This window comes from Daldinia childiae, assembly GCF_008694065.1.
Source record: "Daldinia childiae strain JS-1345 chromosome Unknown Scaffold5, whole genome shotgun sequence".
NCBI lineage: Eukaryota > Fungi > Ascomycota > Sordariomycetes > Xylariales > Hypoxylaceae > Daldinia > Daldinia childiae.
Window position 1 is genome coordinate 841,065 of NW_022984646.1, and position 18,012 is coordinate 859,076.

At 45.8% G+C, this 18,012-nt stretch overlaps 4 protein-coding genes across 4 annotated transcripts; 2 read left to right on the forward strand and 2 right to left on the reverse strand.

The window, feature by feature from the left end:
* Positions 1 to 7,086: 7,086 nt before the first annotated feature.
* Positions 7,087 to 7,407, forward strand: GL218_05374 (uncharacterized protein; the record flags this gene model as incomplete). Its single annotated transcript, XM_033582036.1, has 1 exon — positions 7,087 to 7,407. The coding sequence occupies one exon, from the start codon at positions 7,087 to 7,089 to the stop codon at positions 7,405 to 7,407; it is 321 nt and encodes a 106-aa protein (XP_033434943.1).
* A 171-nt stretch (positions 7,408 to 7,578) lies between these two features.
* GL218_05375 (uncharacterized protein) lies at positions 7,579 to 8,421 on the forward strand (the record flags this gene model as incomplete). The annotated part of the gene is made up of 2 exons (XM_033582037.1): positions 7,579 to 7,702; positions 7,805 to 8,421. 2 exons carry the CDS (start codon positions 7,579 to 7,581, stop codon positions 8,419 to 8,421), a joined length of 741 nt encoding a protein of 246 aa, XP_033434942.1.
* Positions 8,422 to 9,654: 1,233 nt separating this feature from the next.
* Positions 9,655 to 10,305, reverse strand: GL218_05376 (uncharacterized protein; the record flags this gene model as incomplete). The annotated part of the gene is made up of 1 exon (XM_033582038.1): positions 9,655 to 10,305. The coding sequence occupies one exon, from the start codon at positions 10,303 to 10,305 to the stop codon at positions 9,655 to 9,657; it is 651 nt and encodes a 216-aa protein (XP_033434945.1).
* Positions 10,306 to 15,141: 4,836 nt separating this feature from the next.
* On the reverse strand, positions 15,142 to 17,031 carry GL218_05377 (putative agmatinase 1; the record flags this gene model as incomplete). The annotated part of the gene is made up of 3 exons (XM_033582039.1): positions 15,142 to 15,273; positions 15,340 to 15,759; positions 17,005 to 17,031. 3 exons carry the CDS (start codon positions 17,029 to 17,031, stop codon positions 15,142 to 15,144), a joined length of 579 nt encoding a protein of 192 aa, XP_033434944.1.
* Between the last annotated feature and the right edge of the window lie 981 nt (positions 17,032 to 18,012).

Sequence of the window (18,012 nt, forward strand, 5' to 3'; positions counted from 1 at the left end):
CGTTGTTCTTTGGGTCAATAAACTGAAGAAGGGTAAACAATTCCCTTTTGTTATTTTGTAACGGAGTACCTACCTATTAAGCGTTAGCATATTCGAGCATATAAATGACTAGCTGCCACCACTCACCCGTCAATAAGATTCGGCATGGAATATTCATTTCAACTAACGTCCTGTAAAGCTGCGTTTCATCATTCTTGAGTCTCTGGCCCTCATCAACGATCAAGCCAGCCCACTTAACAGTTTGAAAAGTAGTCCTCACTGAACTAGCCGCCTCATAGGACATAATCACGACGTGTGCCTTCATTCCATCTTTGACCCCATCAGGGAAGAGTTCGTGCTTAAAAGCTAGATCCTGAGAGACTCTGCCGCCGTGATATGTTTACTACTCGGAGCGCGGGGGACCAATCCTTGAGCTCGCGACGCCAATTGGGACAAGTTGCATTCGGTACGACGATAAGAAATGGCCAGCACTTAGGCTGATCCTGAACAAGAGTGCTGATAAAAGAGACGATTTGGATCGTCTTGCCAAGCCCCATCTCATCAGCGAGAATGACGTTCTGCTGCTGGTGGAAATTATAAAGAAGCCAATTGACGCCCTCCATTTGATATGGCATTAGTGCACGGCCTTCTTTGAGGCCCGGAGGTTGGCTTTTCAGCTCGCAAGATTCTTGGAAGTCGAGAGATCGATATTCACTGATACGTTCGCGCATTCTCTGATCTCTAGCAGATGGGAAGTATTTGCCGTTGAGAAATTCTTCATACGCAGCTGCGAACGCAGCCCATAAGGTTGTCGAATCACGAGGAGGCGGCTCGTCCCAAACTACTTCTTCATAACTGAGACCCTGAAACTTCACATATACCGACTCGATGTCAGAAATGCGATTTATATCTTGGGCCTTGGAAGAAGCAGTAGAACCGCGCTTATATCTCACATTAAGGAAGACATCGGCCAAAACCCATTCCTCTTCAACTGCAGACTCAATGGTCATCTTGGGCAGGTCGTTCTCCTCGCGCTTATGAAATGCGGTGCGCATAGTAGGCGCAGCTATGCCGTAAACCCAAGCTCCAGGCATCCAAGTATCGTGAAGGTGAGACCTCCCCTCCCATTTCACTAAATACTCCATCTCATCCTCGCTAAACACATCGGCTCGCTGGTCCTCGATGTAGGCATCCTGGTCAGCAGGCCGCCACGCAACTAACGCGTGGATCCCATGGCTCGTGTCTAGACAGTCTTTGCACTTCCATCCAGCCAAGGAGTACTCGTCGAAACGATTCTCGTCAGGGTTGGTGGTTAATTGGGGCAGGTGTTGGAAATGATAGGCGCGTCTGCAAGTTAAGCATCGGAATAGTACATTATCAGGATTGTTGACTAGATTGGGCTGGACAAGTGTGAATGGGTCTTCCCCCCCATTCTCGAGTCTAGCTTTCTCCTCTTGTTTTGGAGTTCTCTTCGGTGAGAATTCCGCACATGAGAGACCGGGATTTTTGCAATGCTGACATACTGAGTAGCTTGGAGCACGTATGTCCTTCTTTTTGTGTAGTCCAATGCAGAAGCGACATTGCAACACAAAGTCATTTGGACCAACTTTAGTAACTCTATGGTCACGTTGAGATCTCGGACCGATGCACTGCTTGTGAAATGCATAGGAACATCCCTGGCATGGGATGAGAGAACCCTTTGCATGACTCGACACTGATCCACAAGTATCACATACTCCAGAATGTGCTCGTCGAAACTCTGACTGCTCAACTCGCTCTTCGAAAACCTCCTTGATTGCGGCGATTTTAGGTACAAAAGCGAGATTGTCGTCGACTGCATCGTATTCATCGTCAATCTCGGGATCGCGCATGCTCTTTGAGGCCTTAGTTGACCTCTTCGATCTTCGGGATGTCTCAAATTCGATCTCCGAATCGCTGTCGATGTATTTGCTAGATGTGTACATGTGCTTCAGTTTCCTCTTTTTTCGAGATGAGGTTCTCACGGTGCCGCCAATATCGGAACGGATAAACGGAATGGCATCATCGTAGTCATCATCCTGGTCAGACTTGTGGCCCCGAGCCAGCTCATCCTCGGAGTCATCTAGTTTATGCTTGCTTTGCCACGCAGGATTCTTTGAGCGAGTGACTCTTGTTGAAGAGAGTTGAGCCGAGCTGCGGGATTTTGAAGGGTTTCTATCTTCAAACTCCTTGTCGGATAGCATGTCATCAGGTTCTTCACCAAAGGCATTATTTTCGAGGTCGTTTTCCACAGAGGCTCGCGCGGAGGCCTGCTTAGAGGCTTGTCGCGTACTTCTGCGAGTAGGCCGAGAGGATGTCCTCTTTCGTTTCCGGGGATTCTCGGAACCATAAGATTCTGAGTCGTAATATTCGTCCTCGGGAGGAGGGCGCTTGCCCGGTTGTCTACCCATGGCTAGTTGGCTAATATTGAATCTTCGACTTTGAAATTGTTGCGCAGCGCGAGGTCCGTTTTTAAGTTGTAGCATATCATCATATGCTACCTATTTAAAGAAATCAGCAGGTGTTTCGAAAATAAGGAGATAAAATAAAGTGTGGTCTTCATGTGTATTAATAAAGAAAGAGTGATGTGATGTGATGTGATGTATATGAACATTTTGCAAACAAAGCATGAATAAATTTCAGACGAGGCAGGAATGATTTTGAATGTAATGCCTCGCGTGTAGCCACCTCAGGAAACCTACCATCCTGTACTAGCAGCCCTAGTAACCATAAGGTTGGCCTGTACACATTAGATCGGACTCGTAGAAGGAGCCCACCAAGACTATGGATGAAAAGAGTAGGGTATGAGGGAATGATAAAGGTGTAAGTGTGGTTCGTGTGGTATATGTTAGGTGGGAGTGTTCTAAAGTATCAATGGAAATGAGAATGGTTGTTATTTTTGTGGTTGTTATGGTTGCTGTGGTTGTTGTTGAGAGAAATCGAATGATGGATGTAAAAAGGAAGGGTGAGAGTTTTATTAGGGGTAAAGAGTAAAGAACCTAAGACGTGAACTACTATGAGGAAGTAGCACGCGCAGGAAAACTGTACTATTCATAGGTACGTAATAGTAGTAGCGTGAGTGATTTGCAAGTTGTTGGGGCAATCACATCTTCGAAGGAAGTAGCCTGCGTGAAGGTTGAAGCAGGTCGTAATCCATAGAGGTAGTCCAGTGTAGTAGCATAGGTAGGCTAAACAAATAAAGGGGATGAGGCAAATAGAAGATATGAATCCCAAGAAAAGAGAAACCACTTACATCTTCTATATACCCATCCTTGAATTCAACACTATAGAATATTTCGCCATCCTCATCCTCCATCTCGTCTAGAATCCTCTCCACAGTCTGACTTGGATATATTCGTTGGTATATTGTTGGATCCGGTGGTGGATGAAGGACTACAACAATAGGGTGTAGTCGAGATGTTGCTGGGGGTATATCCTCATCTTGTTCTTGTTCCTGTTCTTGCTCTTGCCTATCCCCGGCATTTGGATTAGACGCTTCTTTCGTATATAAGTCGTCCAAGTCGCATTCATCTTGTACGTCGCGGTCTAAGTCTTGATGAAAAAGCTCGCGCGCTTCGTCCATGACAACGTCATCCTGAAGGGCCGTATAGACCGTCGAGTCTTCCGGGTCGCTTTCCATCTTGAATTACGATCATAAATTCCTACAGAAATAGACGCAAAGTAGGAAGATGCATGTTGTCGAGTCGAGATGCTTTAAGCAACAAAAAAAAATCGAGGAGCAACCAGTCTATTATTAGGTTGACAGTTGGTAGTTGCCAGCTGCGATGCGCGAATTTTAAAAATCAAACAAGTTGCTAGGGCGGCACAGAGTTATGAAAAGCCATAATCACATTCACCCCAAGATCACGACAGGAACGATGTTAAGAAACGATAAATAGGGCTATCACAGATAAATTAGGCGCATGCTGACGTTGTCGGTAATTGAAAACGCGCTGTAGAATTAATTACTTCACGCGTTGCATTAATCGAGGCACTTAACCTTAACGCAGTTTAGCGTTGTTCCACTGCAGCCGCAAATACAAGGGTGTTTTTACAGGGACCACTACGTAGCTCCATATCGGCGATAAGATAAGTATTAGTGTCTAGAAGATATACTTAGGTACATCGAAATTTTATTGAGCTGCAAACTCCTCCACATGCTCATGTGCTCATAATTATTGGTACTATATTCAGTAAAGTACCACTGAGAGAATCTGATAGGGAAATGCAATGATTTCCTTCCAGGCTTCGTGTATACGAGGTAAACATAATATTCTCCTCAGAACCTGGGCCTTTCCTACGCCTGTTAATGTACACTCTCGCTCTTCCTCTCTCTCAGCTATCCACCGCGGGTTGCGCAATTCAGAGAAGGCTAGGCCACAAGGTTTTAACAGAGATTCTTTGAATACGGCTAGGTCAAGCAGGACAGAACGGCATGGAAGGGACAGTCGTCAAGAGAAACCATCCTTCAAAGTTCAGAAAGGCAAAAAGGATATTACATACAAGGGTCCAGAACCAAAGTCGAGAGCAGCACGTTTCTATGATCCAAAGGAATCATTTGGGAAGAAAAGTTTAGTGTATCAACTAAATAACAAGGAAAAATCTATCCGTAATGATAGGGATACTGGACTATCAAAGGCTCAGTTTATGAAGGATTTCAATTCGGGTCCAGCAACTATGGGAGCGAACAGAAAAGGACCTCGGAGTCATACACCATACAAGTCAGAAAACCCGCGTTCATCGTCTCGATTCGGTTCGGAACGAGCACCTAGGAATGAAACAAATGAGCGAGGAGCTTATAATTTCACCCGAATCAATTCATTTGGGGAAAGACCAGGGTTCCCACCCCGTTCCGACAAGCCTCACAAAATACCGAAGCCGTGGGAACAAAGGGGTTCAGCTAAATCCAGGAAGCCTATTCAATCAATTCGGGACCGGGGGACTACTCCGGGATTCAACGGCGGGGAGCGCGATTTTCCACCTTCAGAAGGACGGCAAGAAGTCAAGGACTATGAGAAAATATCGTTTCGCCCCAGCCCGTCAAAGGATCATGGACCCGTTCGCATTCCACGTACCACCGCGGCATCACAGTTCTTGTATGGATTCTGTAGTTGAAGCTGCTCTGAAGGAAACGCGACGGCAAGTTTTACAAACTCTATATATACTATGGGGATGGCCCACAGCTTACTCCTCGAATTGTTGGCTTGGAGAGAAAGGCAAACCAAGCTGGCATCCCTATCGAGAAAGTAGAAGACACTGCTGGCCTACGCATGATGATAAAATGAGTGAGGGTCGACCTCACAATGGTTTTATCCTCGAAGCTTCTCCATTGCCACAGTTACCAGTCAGGAGCCTTGGTCCTCTAACCGAAGAACCAGCCACCGGCTTTACTCTCGATCTAGCCCACCAGACCGCCGAAGAAGCGCAAGTCAATGGTACTTCCAACTTGTCAAATATGTCCTTCCACCTAACCGTAAACCGTTTGTTCTATTATTAGATGGCATCCAGGATCCGGGGAACTTGGGCGCTATCTTACGATCGGCAGCATTTCTAGGAGTCAACGCTATTGGGATTACAAAAGGTCACACAGCTACTCTGACATCTGTAGCTGTGAAGCATCCGTTGGCGCATCTGAGATCACACGACTATTTTCAATCAGTTCTATGCTCGATTTTCTCACCAAGTCTAAAGAAGCTGGTTGGGTTGTTTATGCCGCCGTGGCACCGACCGGTCGACCTAGGGAAAGTAAGAACATCACATTAGACAGATTAGATACTTACGACCCGTTGTCATCCGAACCTACATCCTGATCGTCGGAAGCGAAGGTGAGGGGCTTGATAGAAAGACGAGATGGTTAGCAGACTTCGAAATCTCAATACCAAACCATTCAGGATCTACCATGGTAGAAAGTCTAAACGTCAGCGTCGCAACGGCCATCCTTTGCTCCGCTTTCTTGAAGAACCAGTATGTTGGAGGAGAATTCGATAAGGTTATTGAGGTCAAGGATAATGAATCTGACCAAATGTGGTGAGGCCTCGACCTATAATTCTAACATTATCAGGATATGATGCCTAATGTTTATGAGACATTTGTATGACTATCATGTACTATAGGGATAGGATGTCTTGACGAGACGATCCTGATTTTATGGACTGGGTTCTTAGGCATATGCATGAGAATGAGACAACGGGATAACTTCAACCCTATATTTAGAAACATCTCATACATTAGGTTAGGCACAGAGAGAATTCTATGCAGTGAGTTCAATTAAATATGGGAGCAGCTGTAGATGCAACTACTCCGCTCGAAATAAACGATGAAACCTGAGCGATTAAATAGTATTAAAGGTGGTGTAGATGTATAGTGTGTATAGTGTATTGAGTTTACATTTTACTCTTAAAAAAAAGGGTCGATCGTATGCAGGGACCGGGAGTTCTAGAACGTCTCTACCATATACTTGGGAGAGTGATCAACTTATTACGCCTGGGAGTTTTTCCTAACGTAGGGGACAACAAGAAGTGATTTAATTATTAAATATTGAGCATTGTAAAAACATATATGAATCTTAAAGTTTTCATAATAGGAAATCGTGGATTCGGCCAGTCGGCATCGATGTGTTGTCAAAACCAGAACTCGGATAGACCCATGTCGATCCCTCACAAGCAACCTTGAAAGTTCTCAGCTGGGCCAACGACCCCTGTTAAGTCCATTGTTGTTGTTGTACTGGGTCCGAGAAAATAATAATCCTTAAAGTTCCATCCGAAAATAATCCCCTTTCTTATTAAAACAGCCTTACCGACGGAATAAATACTCGTCAAGTAGCACAAGACTAGCGTCTCAAAGCGGTTCATTTAATCCAATTATCTCGGCTATTAAGTTAAACTAATAACAAGATACGGCTACTGGTGCCGTCGCACGACTTCGAAAAACGTGTAGCTCTATCCACGAATTATCGTCGATCCAGATGTCTACGTATAGTTGACATTACGTACTTGACTTGGCTAGAGGACTTAGGTATTATTAGGAGAAGAATTTCTTACAACTACCAATATTAAAGACGGTAAACCTTCATACGCACCTAACCCGACAATGCACCTCTCCAACACAATGCTCAGCCGACTCCCGCCCTCGCTCCTCGTCCTCCTTACCGTCGCGACTCAGCTCCGCGCGCAGCAACAGCAGCATCCGACTGCAATTCGGAAGATGTCGCTAGACGAGGGCGAGATGTTCTTACCAGAGTATTACGCCTTTGCGCCAGCACAACTGCAGCCCCGCGACGACGACGACGAAGAGCTCTTGCTTGCCGGAAACAGCTCCGCCACGATCCCGTTCCGTCCGCCGTACCCATTGCACTACGACTACCATAGGGCTGGGACAAAAGGAAGAGTAGAAGAGAAGAAGAAGACTTAGGACCGTCCCTGTATAACGTGCGCGCGACGTCCTAGCCAAGCTGCAAGGCCGCCAGTTCGCGTGTCCCGAGAACACGCATAGTTGCGAGAACATCGATCAGCCGAATTACTGCTGCACACAAGGAACCAAGTGCTTCGTCGTGACGAACGCCCCCGACGCCGGGAACGTAGGATGCTGTCCGGACGGCCAAACGTGCGGCGTAACCGTGGGACAATGTTCCGATGGGTCTTCGTCCTGCCCAGCGAACCAAGGGGTGGATGCTGCATCCCTGGGTTCGTATGCGCTGATGTCGGGTGTAAGTCTTCTTCATATTACCTACTCGACTCTTGAGCCTACCTACCTACAAAAGAAGAAAATAGAAGTAGACACATAACGCTAACATGACATAAACATCCAGGCGTCCACAGCACCGTCTCCGTCATCACCCAAACAACGGTAACATCCACCACCGTAGCCGCAACCCCCTCCGCCTCAACGCAAGTTATAACCGTAATCGTAACCGTCACGCCCGCCGATGGCGGCGCCCCCGTCCTTAGTACCACGACGAGGACCACCACTGCCAGCGCGACTCCCACATCCACCAGTTCCACCACAGCAACAGGTGGCATCCCTCCCTACCGACCCACAAGCGGTTCCTCCTCCTCCTCCTCCGCAACCACTTCCGAATCGACATCCTACTGCCCAACAGGGTTCTACGCATGCGTCGCCCGCGAAGGCGGCGGATGCTGCCGCACCGGGCGCGACTGCAGCACGACATCGTGTCCAGCACCACCTCCCATGACGACGATAATCTCGAGCGGAGTCACCATCGCAGTTCCCGCATCCGACGCGCAGGCAGCTGCGGGCGCGCAGCCCACCGCGACATGTGCTTCAGGATGGTTTCTATGCGGCGGAGACGCTGGGCCGGTCGCGGGATGCTGTCCCTCGGGTATAACTGCGGCGCGGCAAGCTGCACGCTATCGGCGAGCACGGCGACGGCGACCGTGCAGAAGGAGTTGCCGAATGCGGCGTTGAGCAGTAAGAGTAGAGGTTGGGTTGTGGATGTGCTGGGTTTGGTTTGGGTGGTAGGTGTGTCTACTTTGGTGTTGATATAGGGCGGCCGAAGCACCTCAATCGGCCTACCTAGATGTTTGAATTTGAGCACGAAGCTGTAGTATGAGATATGATAGATGAAAGAGAAGAGACGATATGCCCAACCTAAACAATAGGGGGGGCTTGCATATAGATCGACGAAGAGCGCAGCGTTGCGAAGCTATTATTTTGCATCTTGCATGGGACGGAGTTGGTAGCATATTTTACTATTAGACAAGAATTGTTTATCGTTTTGATTTGATTATTGCATCTGATTTGTTATGGTAGTTGAAAAAATGGTTGATAATAAAATATGAATGTTATACGAGTTACCAATTATTTGTTTCTCGTGATGAGTAGGCGAGGAAACGATAAATATCTAAATAAGAGTGCGTGCTTTAGAGCTGGTAACTGATAGTTTTGTTCTCGAAATACCAACTATTTAAACATGGGGGCTAGAATAGTCAAATGTGTAAATATCAACGAGTTTTATTGCGTTAAACTATTAGATACTTTGCCCAATTAAACCAACCAAAGCAGCTCAACTCTATGATGACCAGCTATGTCTCCAGTTTCTCAAGTATGCACACCACCAACTTAGCCAGCTTCGTCTTCTGAGCCATGGCGTCTGAGTATCTGTGCGGGGAATCGGTGTTGCCCAAGCGCAACGTCTAGTTCAATTACAAGCTTATACAGAGCATAGTTGCCGCAACGCCGTTCCGATGCTGGAATTCCCGGGCCGGGTCGGGCCCAATGAATCGTCTAAGACCGCTATCCCCACCATCCACCCATAATTTTTGTTCCCGGTATTCCAAAACAGATTAATTCCATTGAAAGCGGCATAATAGATCAGTTAATGACCAAAAGCAGCCAAGCCGTCCAGCCTCCCAAGGGCCAGCCTGGTTGACTCGGCGAGCGCGAACAGATAACGAATCGAAATATTTAAAACAAGTAATAAACAGATAGATAGAAGATATTCCAGCTACCCAGCGATAGGCCTATGCGGTATATAGATGTTATGCACACATCCGGACTTATTAGTCCAGACCTGTTGTGCACGTCTTCTAAAACAATAGGACGGCCGCAGCTAGAGCGACAAGAGCTAACATGCTGTTAGAGCCGGTTCCGAATGTAGCGCCAGCGCCGGCATCCGGCACGACAGTTGAGCTTGAAGTCTCAGACGAATCGTCGATGTCGAAAGTGGGTAGGGCCAGATGGAGTGGCAGTAGCCTCTCCGCTATCGGTAACGCTGGTCGCAAAAGTATCATTATCATTCGATCCTGAGCTGAAGGATGCAGAGGCAACAGCAGTTCCAGCCGTTCCAGATGCGGCTGATGCCGTTTCAACCGCGGCCGTGGTACCTGCTTCCTGAGCAGCGGTGGTGTTGGCGATATCAGTTTCGGCCACGGCAGAGGATCCCGCCTCGGTTGTGCTCTGAGCAACAATGATGGTGGTAGGAGATGTAGCGTCACCGGTACTAGTAGCAGCAACGACATCGCTGCCAGTGGCTTCTGCAACTGCATCGCTAGTAGCGCTAGCGCCAGCGTCAGTAGCACTGTTGACAGCACTGTTAGCAGCGTCGGTGCCTGAGCTGACAACAGCATCACTTGCGCTGCTGCTAGTAGCGGCGTCCGTGCCATCGCTAGTCGCGCGGGCGACGGCCGTACCAGTTGCGGTTACGGCGGCCGTAGCTGTAGCTGCAGCTGTAGCATCCTGGGTATCAGTCTGAGTATCAGTTTGGGTATCCGTCTGACTATCAGTCTGACTATCCGTCTGAGCTACTACGGCAGTAGCCGCAAAGAGCGCGATGACTGTGTAGACCTTCATTTTGGCGGATGTTAAACTGTTGGTAGTAAAGTGAGTTATAAACTTAAGAAATGGTGTCCGAAGATGTTGGCTATTAATGTATAAGGAGGACTTAGAACAGTTAGACTATATATATCTAATACTCGTATATGTATATAATGATCGAGTGGTTAGGACCGGATAGAGATCGAGTCACTTATATAACTGCTTTGGCCAAGAGACAGCCAAGTTCTATTAACAAACTTTACCTTGAATTCCGCTTACGCATGCATACAGGCAACTAAGACTCTGTAGACATGCGTCTGGCATTTTGCGGGCCATCTCGGGGTATTCCACGACACGCGTATCGAGGGTTGACGTTTCTACAAAAGTTGCTCAGTTTAGGTTGAAGTGTATGTCTCACAATGGCTGGATGTCACATTACCGCCACACCCATTAGCTATCGATAACCAAGGGAAAAGTGGGAGATGGCGGCTGTGAAGTGGAACAAAGGAGGCTGATGGAGGTAACCCATAGGTGAAGAACGCCACATCTAGCTAGTCACTTGCCCAATTAAGGAATAATTCGGTTGTGGCTGGCATCATCCGAGATTCCTAACCACTCAATTACGACCTCAAGTTTACCTTTTGAGAATTCTTAACTAAAGCTTCTAAATCGATTCGCCCACATACACGAAGAGGTTATTGGGTCTTCCAGTCACCTGGTGGCTGGTAGCTTCGAGGCTATCTCTCTCCATGTAGGAGGTATGTTAAGTATGTTTGTATGTATCATGGGTGCATAGTGCATCATTTGGTATGCTCCCTTTCCATTAGTGGTGTCCAGCCCACCCCCAAGATGTATTTGAGCATCATTATTGCACACATAATGGCCATAAAAGCATGATGTTACGTGCGAAGCGAAGCTATCTCTCTGTTCCTAAAAAGCCTATGTGCTGGAATGAAACGGTTGAACTCGTCAGTGAAGTCATGATTGCTAGATCCCGTTTATTCTGTCGGTAAAACCAAGTCTCTATCGGAGCCTCCGGGCATCCCCAGCTATCAGCCGCCTCACATCAATTGACGTCACTAGAGTCTAAATTTACCAACCCTCCCAGCTCCGCCACTACATGCATACTCTTCCCCAATTATACAACCACAACACCAGGATAGCTACACCGGGATGCAGCCGAGGACGTGTGATAACAACCTCCAAGAGTTATGCACGCAGCCGTCAATTTGCCAACCTAGAAACTACAAACTCAGTCCATTTTATCTTCCGTCAACAAGAATGACATCTGACAGTTGACGACTTGTCCAGCCATTAGAGGAGTGTGTGGTATATCATATATACTTTCATATTAGAGCATGTATATCGCTATTCACACCATATTCCCTTTATGTCTTATTAACACGACCCATAATGACCCCTGATATATTACATCCGCCATTGGCTGTTTAGGTAATCAACAAGTTTATCCTTTGGATACAAGAATTACTTGGATTCTCCAAGCCGGGAGTCCTATTGAAGCCCCTTGCTATCAGTGTTGAAAACATGGCTCGTCGTTTACTACAAACGGAGGTCCTCCTTAGACTGCCGCCACCCGAATTACACTAGCATATTTAATACAATCACCCTAAAGGGCGCGATAGATATTACAATTAAAAATACGACATAACAACTTCAGCCATTCAAGTCCAGCTAGGTCAACTACATTAACTAAAAACCGATCGAGTTTCTCGTATTATACAACCGGTCTAGACTTAAATAAATTTAAACTCCGTATCCCTCGCGTTAGTCATACCAGGTATTTTACCCCCATCAACCCCAGCGTATTCAACCCAGCCGACTCTTAAGAATACAACCACTAGGACGGCTAGCTGAGCGCCGAAGAACAGGATCGACCGTCTTCAATTTGGGTAGCGCTGTATTCCGATATCAAAATCTTCGTTTGGGTTAACTGTCCCTATCTGGAAGTCGAAGAACTAACACAAAAATTTATCATGTCCAAACGGTGCGAACTTGACAGAAATTAGAACACCGGCCCATGACCACAAGGGCGCCAGGTACTCGTCCAGTTTGGTCACAGTTAGTCCGGGTTTCCTTTCCCTACTATTAGTCCAATCAACCCAATTGCAAACTCCGTCTCTGCCTCGGATAATATGAGCTCAACTCTGTCTAACACCACTACATATCATTCAATAGTGAGGTAAACGTTTTTTTGGTATACCCAAGCTCTTATTAACACTCGTCGAGTGGTTATCCTAATCAGAAGTACGATACTTTAAGCAGCTTTTCTTTATAATAACTTGATAGTTTGCTCCGATATCTAAGGCGCAAGCTAGCAATGGCCTATTCCACGCTTATGGCGCGTGTGATGACGAGTATCGGAATAGAGTCAGTGTATTAACTGATAAAGTAGATGAGAAAAATTTTTTTTTAAAAAAAAACCTAATGCATCAGCCGCGAATCGAACGCGGGGCCCATCGATGGCAACGATGGATTTTACCACTAAACCACTGATGCTGGGGTGATATTTGATATGGCTATTAACAATTGTTTATGAATGCAACATGAACAACTTATTTAGTAGCGAAATAGTAAGCATCAATAAGTTACAATGTTGACAATATTTAATTCTTACCACGCTACGTAAATGAGAAAGATATTATCTAAGTGGAGAATTATTTTGAGAGAAGCTGGGAGCCATTAGGGACAGTGAGTAAAGTCGGCAAAATGCCCTTGGAAGTGCGATAAAACCATGGGATTGCGTTAGGCCAGTTGCAAATAGACTGGTCTCTAGAACGGCCCACTTTGAATCGAAATAAAATAAATACGTATCTTTTCGAATGACGAGGCCATATAAATGGCGAACTCTACAGCCATACAGATAGCAAGCTGGTGTCAATGCCATATTGTAAGTGCCCTAAGCTAAAATCAGGCTATTGTGCCAATAAGTATGCATCTAAAGTATTCTACAGTGGGAGGAGCATACCTTTGGAAGACATTCTTTGTGGATCAATATCACAGTAAAGACAATAGATGGGGTTTCAATCAATATCAGTATGAACAGCTTAAGATCTCTTTTAGGCATGGTGACAGTTATGAACTACCAGCTCCCTATATACAACGCTTCTCTATCTCTCCCCAAAACTGTGAAGAACTTGAAATCCATACAGAGGAAGATATAAAATTATTCTCACTTTGTTAACCTCTGGAATATGGAAAAGTATATATATTCGAGTGATCTCAGCATGGAGGTAATGTATTCAGTCTCAATCAGTTCACCAAGCAGCTCGAACAAGGTCTTCTGCTCTCAGCATTCTCAGAACACCATCACCAAGAGATATCAGCTCAAGCTGACTTGCTTGACACCATAAGAAGCGTTTTCAATACATCAAGAAATACGCCAATATCCCAAAAACATAACATCAAGAAGGTCCTTCGAATACCATCAAGGTAAGAATAGCTAGCCTCTATAAAGAATGAACATCTTACTAATTCGACTTTTAGAAAATACATCAAGATGTGTGAAGTCCAGGTCTACGTCTGCTTAGCGCACAAGTCTGTGCATGGGGCACGATTCCTACGCTGTCAACACTTGATTAACCAGGGACTGGACCGAGACACCGGCATTGTCTGGGTGAAGACCCTCCACCTAGAACGAAGAAGGATGTCCTGGGCTTCGGTTCTCACAAGAAGCCGTCTTCATCCAGCAATGCCCAACTCTCCCATCGAGTAGACGAGGAGGTCAAAATTAGGAGGTGGCATTGGAGCCGCCTTTTGGATACCTACCAGCATCGAGTCAATAGCCAAGAATTACTTGGGTATAAAGATCTCGATATAAGAGCATACAAGAGGAGATTCGGACAGCATGGGCGTTATATACCCCTATGATTTATTACATCAAGCAAATTTGGGGTATTTTATATACAATACAGCGTTTTAATCACTATCGACATTTTAATACATAATACCAACTGCTATAAATGAATAATTGGTACCATGTGATACTGTTAGCTCCGTGCAAGTTCGGAATACGACTTACGTCTCGTTATATGGATTCAACAATCTCCCCCTTTAGTACATGGAGAGTAAGAAGGTATTTCTTCTGGGGATAGATACACTGGGTCCTTTAGATACCACATGTGTCATGGAATCGTGTTAGACTTGCAAAAGATAAATTCCCGCAAGTACATAGTTATCCTATTCTATTAGGTAACGATCACATCGTTATCTTTGATAATCAAGAGGCTTCAAACACGAGAACGTTATCTTGACTCCCAAGTAGAGGTAGTACGGAAGTGCGAAGTGCGATCTAATGCGAGCGGAATACCATTCCTTTTCTCAACTCTATATTTTGCTTCGGTAACTGAAAATAGAATGTAAAAAAAAATATTTATCATATAATATACGATACGTTTTTCCTAAGAAAATCTTTTATTTTATTGAAATATATGAGAGCAGGTAAAAAGTTGATCAAAAAGACAAAATGGTCAAACATTGTCTCCCCCTCCATAGATTCGAATGTAAATGGTTCACTTTATATGTTCCCTAAATCAGTGATCAAACCACTGTACTAAATGTTTGTAAATGGTGCCGTAGATTGATAGAACGTGCGCTTTTACAGTCTAAATATTTCCCACTGACGTGTATTTCAAAAGAGAACTATTTAAACGCGACGCGTGCTCGAGGCATATGCTTTCAGGCAGCACATGACACCCGACTTAACATCAGCTCCACCAGATACAAGTTGTGCTAGGTACTTCGTAACACACGCCCCCCCTTAAAGGACTACATCTCGGGTTCAGTAGCGATGTCCTATACACCCCTAAAATAACCCATTTCCGAAATAGCATTTATAGGGACGCGTAGGGAAACTCATAGCTCTTCCTCAGAACCAGTAGAGACCATGTTGCTCAACGGCCCTTTCTTCAACATTATGCTCATTATTTCGTATAGCGCATCAGCTGCTGCCATCGTGGTGTGCTCAGCATTTGTGTCATAAGCAGGCTAGATAGATAAATATTTTAGCAAACAACTTTCACAACCCGATTCATTACCAATTATAGAACTTACAGCAACCTCCACGATATCCGCCCCGATCAGATTAACATGCTCCAAGCCCCTCAAAATCGTGCGTAGCTCCCTAGTGCTCCAACCACCCGTCTCCGGGGTCCCCGTAGCCGGCGCGAACGCTGGGTCCAAGGTATCGATGTCGAGGGACAAGTAGACGGGGTTGGTGGTGCCGACACGCTCGACAATCTTCTTGATGATGCCTTCGGCGCCGATTTTGTCGATCTCGCGGGCCTCGACAATCTCGAAGCCGCAGTACCCGTCGTTCTCGTAGTCGCTGGGCCCGCTGAGCGTGGTGCGGATGCCCGCGTGGATGTTAGTGTCGTTGGCGAGCAGGCCCTCGCGCTGCTGCGTGGTAGAAGTATGTTCCGTGGTTGATGCTTGCGACTTCGGAGGGGGAACCGCCGAAGACTTTGGGACGCCCTGTTTAGGAGTAAGGGGAGGTATGAGTTAGATTATTGTTAGGCGCCGGCATGGGGATTTGGGAGGGAGGTGGTAGCGACATACAAGTATCTAGATGGCTATCGAAATGGATGACTGTTACAGGACCATATGCTCGGTTGATTGAGCGGAGTAAAGGGAGGGTGATAGTGTGGTCACCACCAAGAGTGATGACTCGTGGTAAAGTTTTCCCCTTTTTAGACGGCCCAGGCTTGTCTGCGGCCGTTTTTGGAGCTCGAGATAAGATGTTGTAGTGGCCCTCTTCGATTTGTTTCAGAGCCCACGTGTTATCATAAATAACATGATTAGTCTTACATGTAGGAATCTCTCGAAGGGGTAGAGAGTTTGAGCCATACGATGTTACTGGGATATCTCCACAGTCAAGGACCTTCGCCCATCCATTGCTAATGTATGAAAACATTTCGTGTCAACTTTTCAACCCTGCAAATTCTAGAGTCTTCGCCATGTTCGAGTGACTCTAAGTGAGGGGGGTCATCACACTTACTACTGAGAGTTAGCTACTATATTTCAAGACCATTATAGAGAGAGAGTCCAAAAATAACAACAGGGGATGTTTTCATACATACCAATGGATTTGTGTCTAAGGGTACATTATATCCTCCGCTTTATTCAGGGTTAGCAGGATGTATGAGCATAATTATGTCTATATCAATGGAGCTTTACTAGAGGTTGAGACGTCGAGATCCCTGACGAATTCCCGAGGGACCAAACCGAGCACCGGGCCGGTAGGACGTGCCAGTATCAAAAGGTGCCCCTTTGACATATTAGCTTGAATATTTAGATGCTACGGTTAAGATCTTAACGGACCTATGAATGCAAGATCATAATCTATCTCATCGTGGCCTAAGCAGGCTTGATATGGTAGGCGCCCAAACGTAGAGATTCCGGAGAACACCGAGTCAGCCTATCGTAGATATTTAGCTACCTGGAAAGTTACTTCTTCATGGTAATATCTGACCTGTGTTCCACCATCCCCAGGCAGAACATTGTACCATAAGGATTGATGCGGCCCAGAGAGAGTTTTCTGGTCATCGTGAGTACCATGGGCGGCAGCAAACGCTAGGGAATTAAGGACAAAGAGAGCCGTCAACATTTTTAAAAGCAATTGTCTCTCCTTGAAGCACGATGGATAGAGGAATAAGTTCTGATTCTATTCTATCGACATTATGGTAGAGTAGTATGACTATATACACCTATCTATCTTACCGTTCCCGGAGGGCGATCTTCTGTCATTCGGATTGGTAAAAGACTGCTATCAATTCTGCTATCAATTCTACCATTAATTTTGTAATGACAACAGAGCTTTGACTAGTGTAATAGGCTTATCACTAGCAACTCTTAACCACTGAGATTAGGATATTGTTCGGAGACCCATATCGGCTGGACGTCGATGCTCAACTTGCATAGAGGAGATGTCATCGAACTCTTCCTTTTTAGGTAAGTATCCAGTCGGAATTGTCCGCAATGCGCTGATGACATTGCACTTGAATGCGGGGGACCACTAGATAAAGCTTCAATGGCCAAGATCTCAGTAATATGAGTAGTATACTGGCTAGGTACGAACTTGCGTCAACGTATCTCTCCTGTTATAGTCTGGATATCCCAGCCGACGTGTTGGATGAAACGAACATGTAAACAACAAGGTAGACAAACGCAATTTATTAAACGGGAGTGAGACGGGCGATTGAGTAGCCGGCCGTTTTTATATAGGTTCCCGATCATGAAATTCGGTTGTCTCTTTTCCGGATAGAAGACCAAAAATGGTAATTCCACGTGGTAGACTAAACGTATTTGGCGAAGAGATAGGCAAGTTCTTATTAACTGCCGGGTCGGCTACTTCCCCTCCAAGGCCGACGTAATTGGAAGCCCAGGGGGGTATGAGTAGTATTAAGATAAGAACATACTATCTGTAAGTCTTTAGTATAATAATATATCTGCATGAAGATAAGCAAGGAGGCGAAGGGTTTGTTTCAAATCCAACTTGCATATTTTCTTTTGAAGTATGGCTTCAGCTTGACTCGTGTTTCTTAATGAACTGTTTCGACTGTGAGAAAGGGGGGGTTGCCCCCACACTGCTACATGCTCCTTTGCACAACAGTGAGGTATTTGCTGAATAGGATTTTCCAATTTACATCTGTGGCCTCGACTTTGCGACCGCGGAGTCCCAGTTATAGTCACATAGGAGCCATGGTTAAGAGCCACGGCTTGTCATTT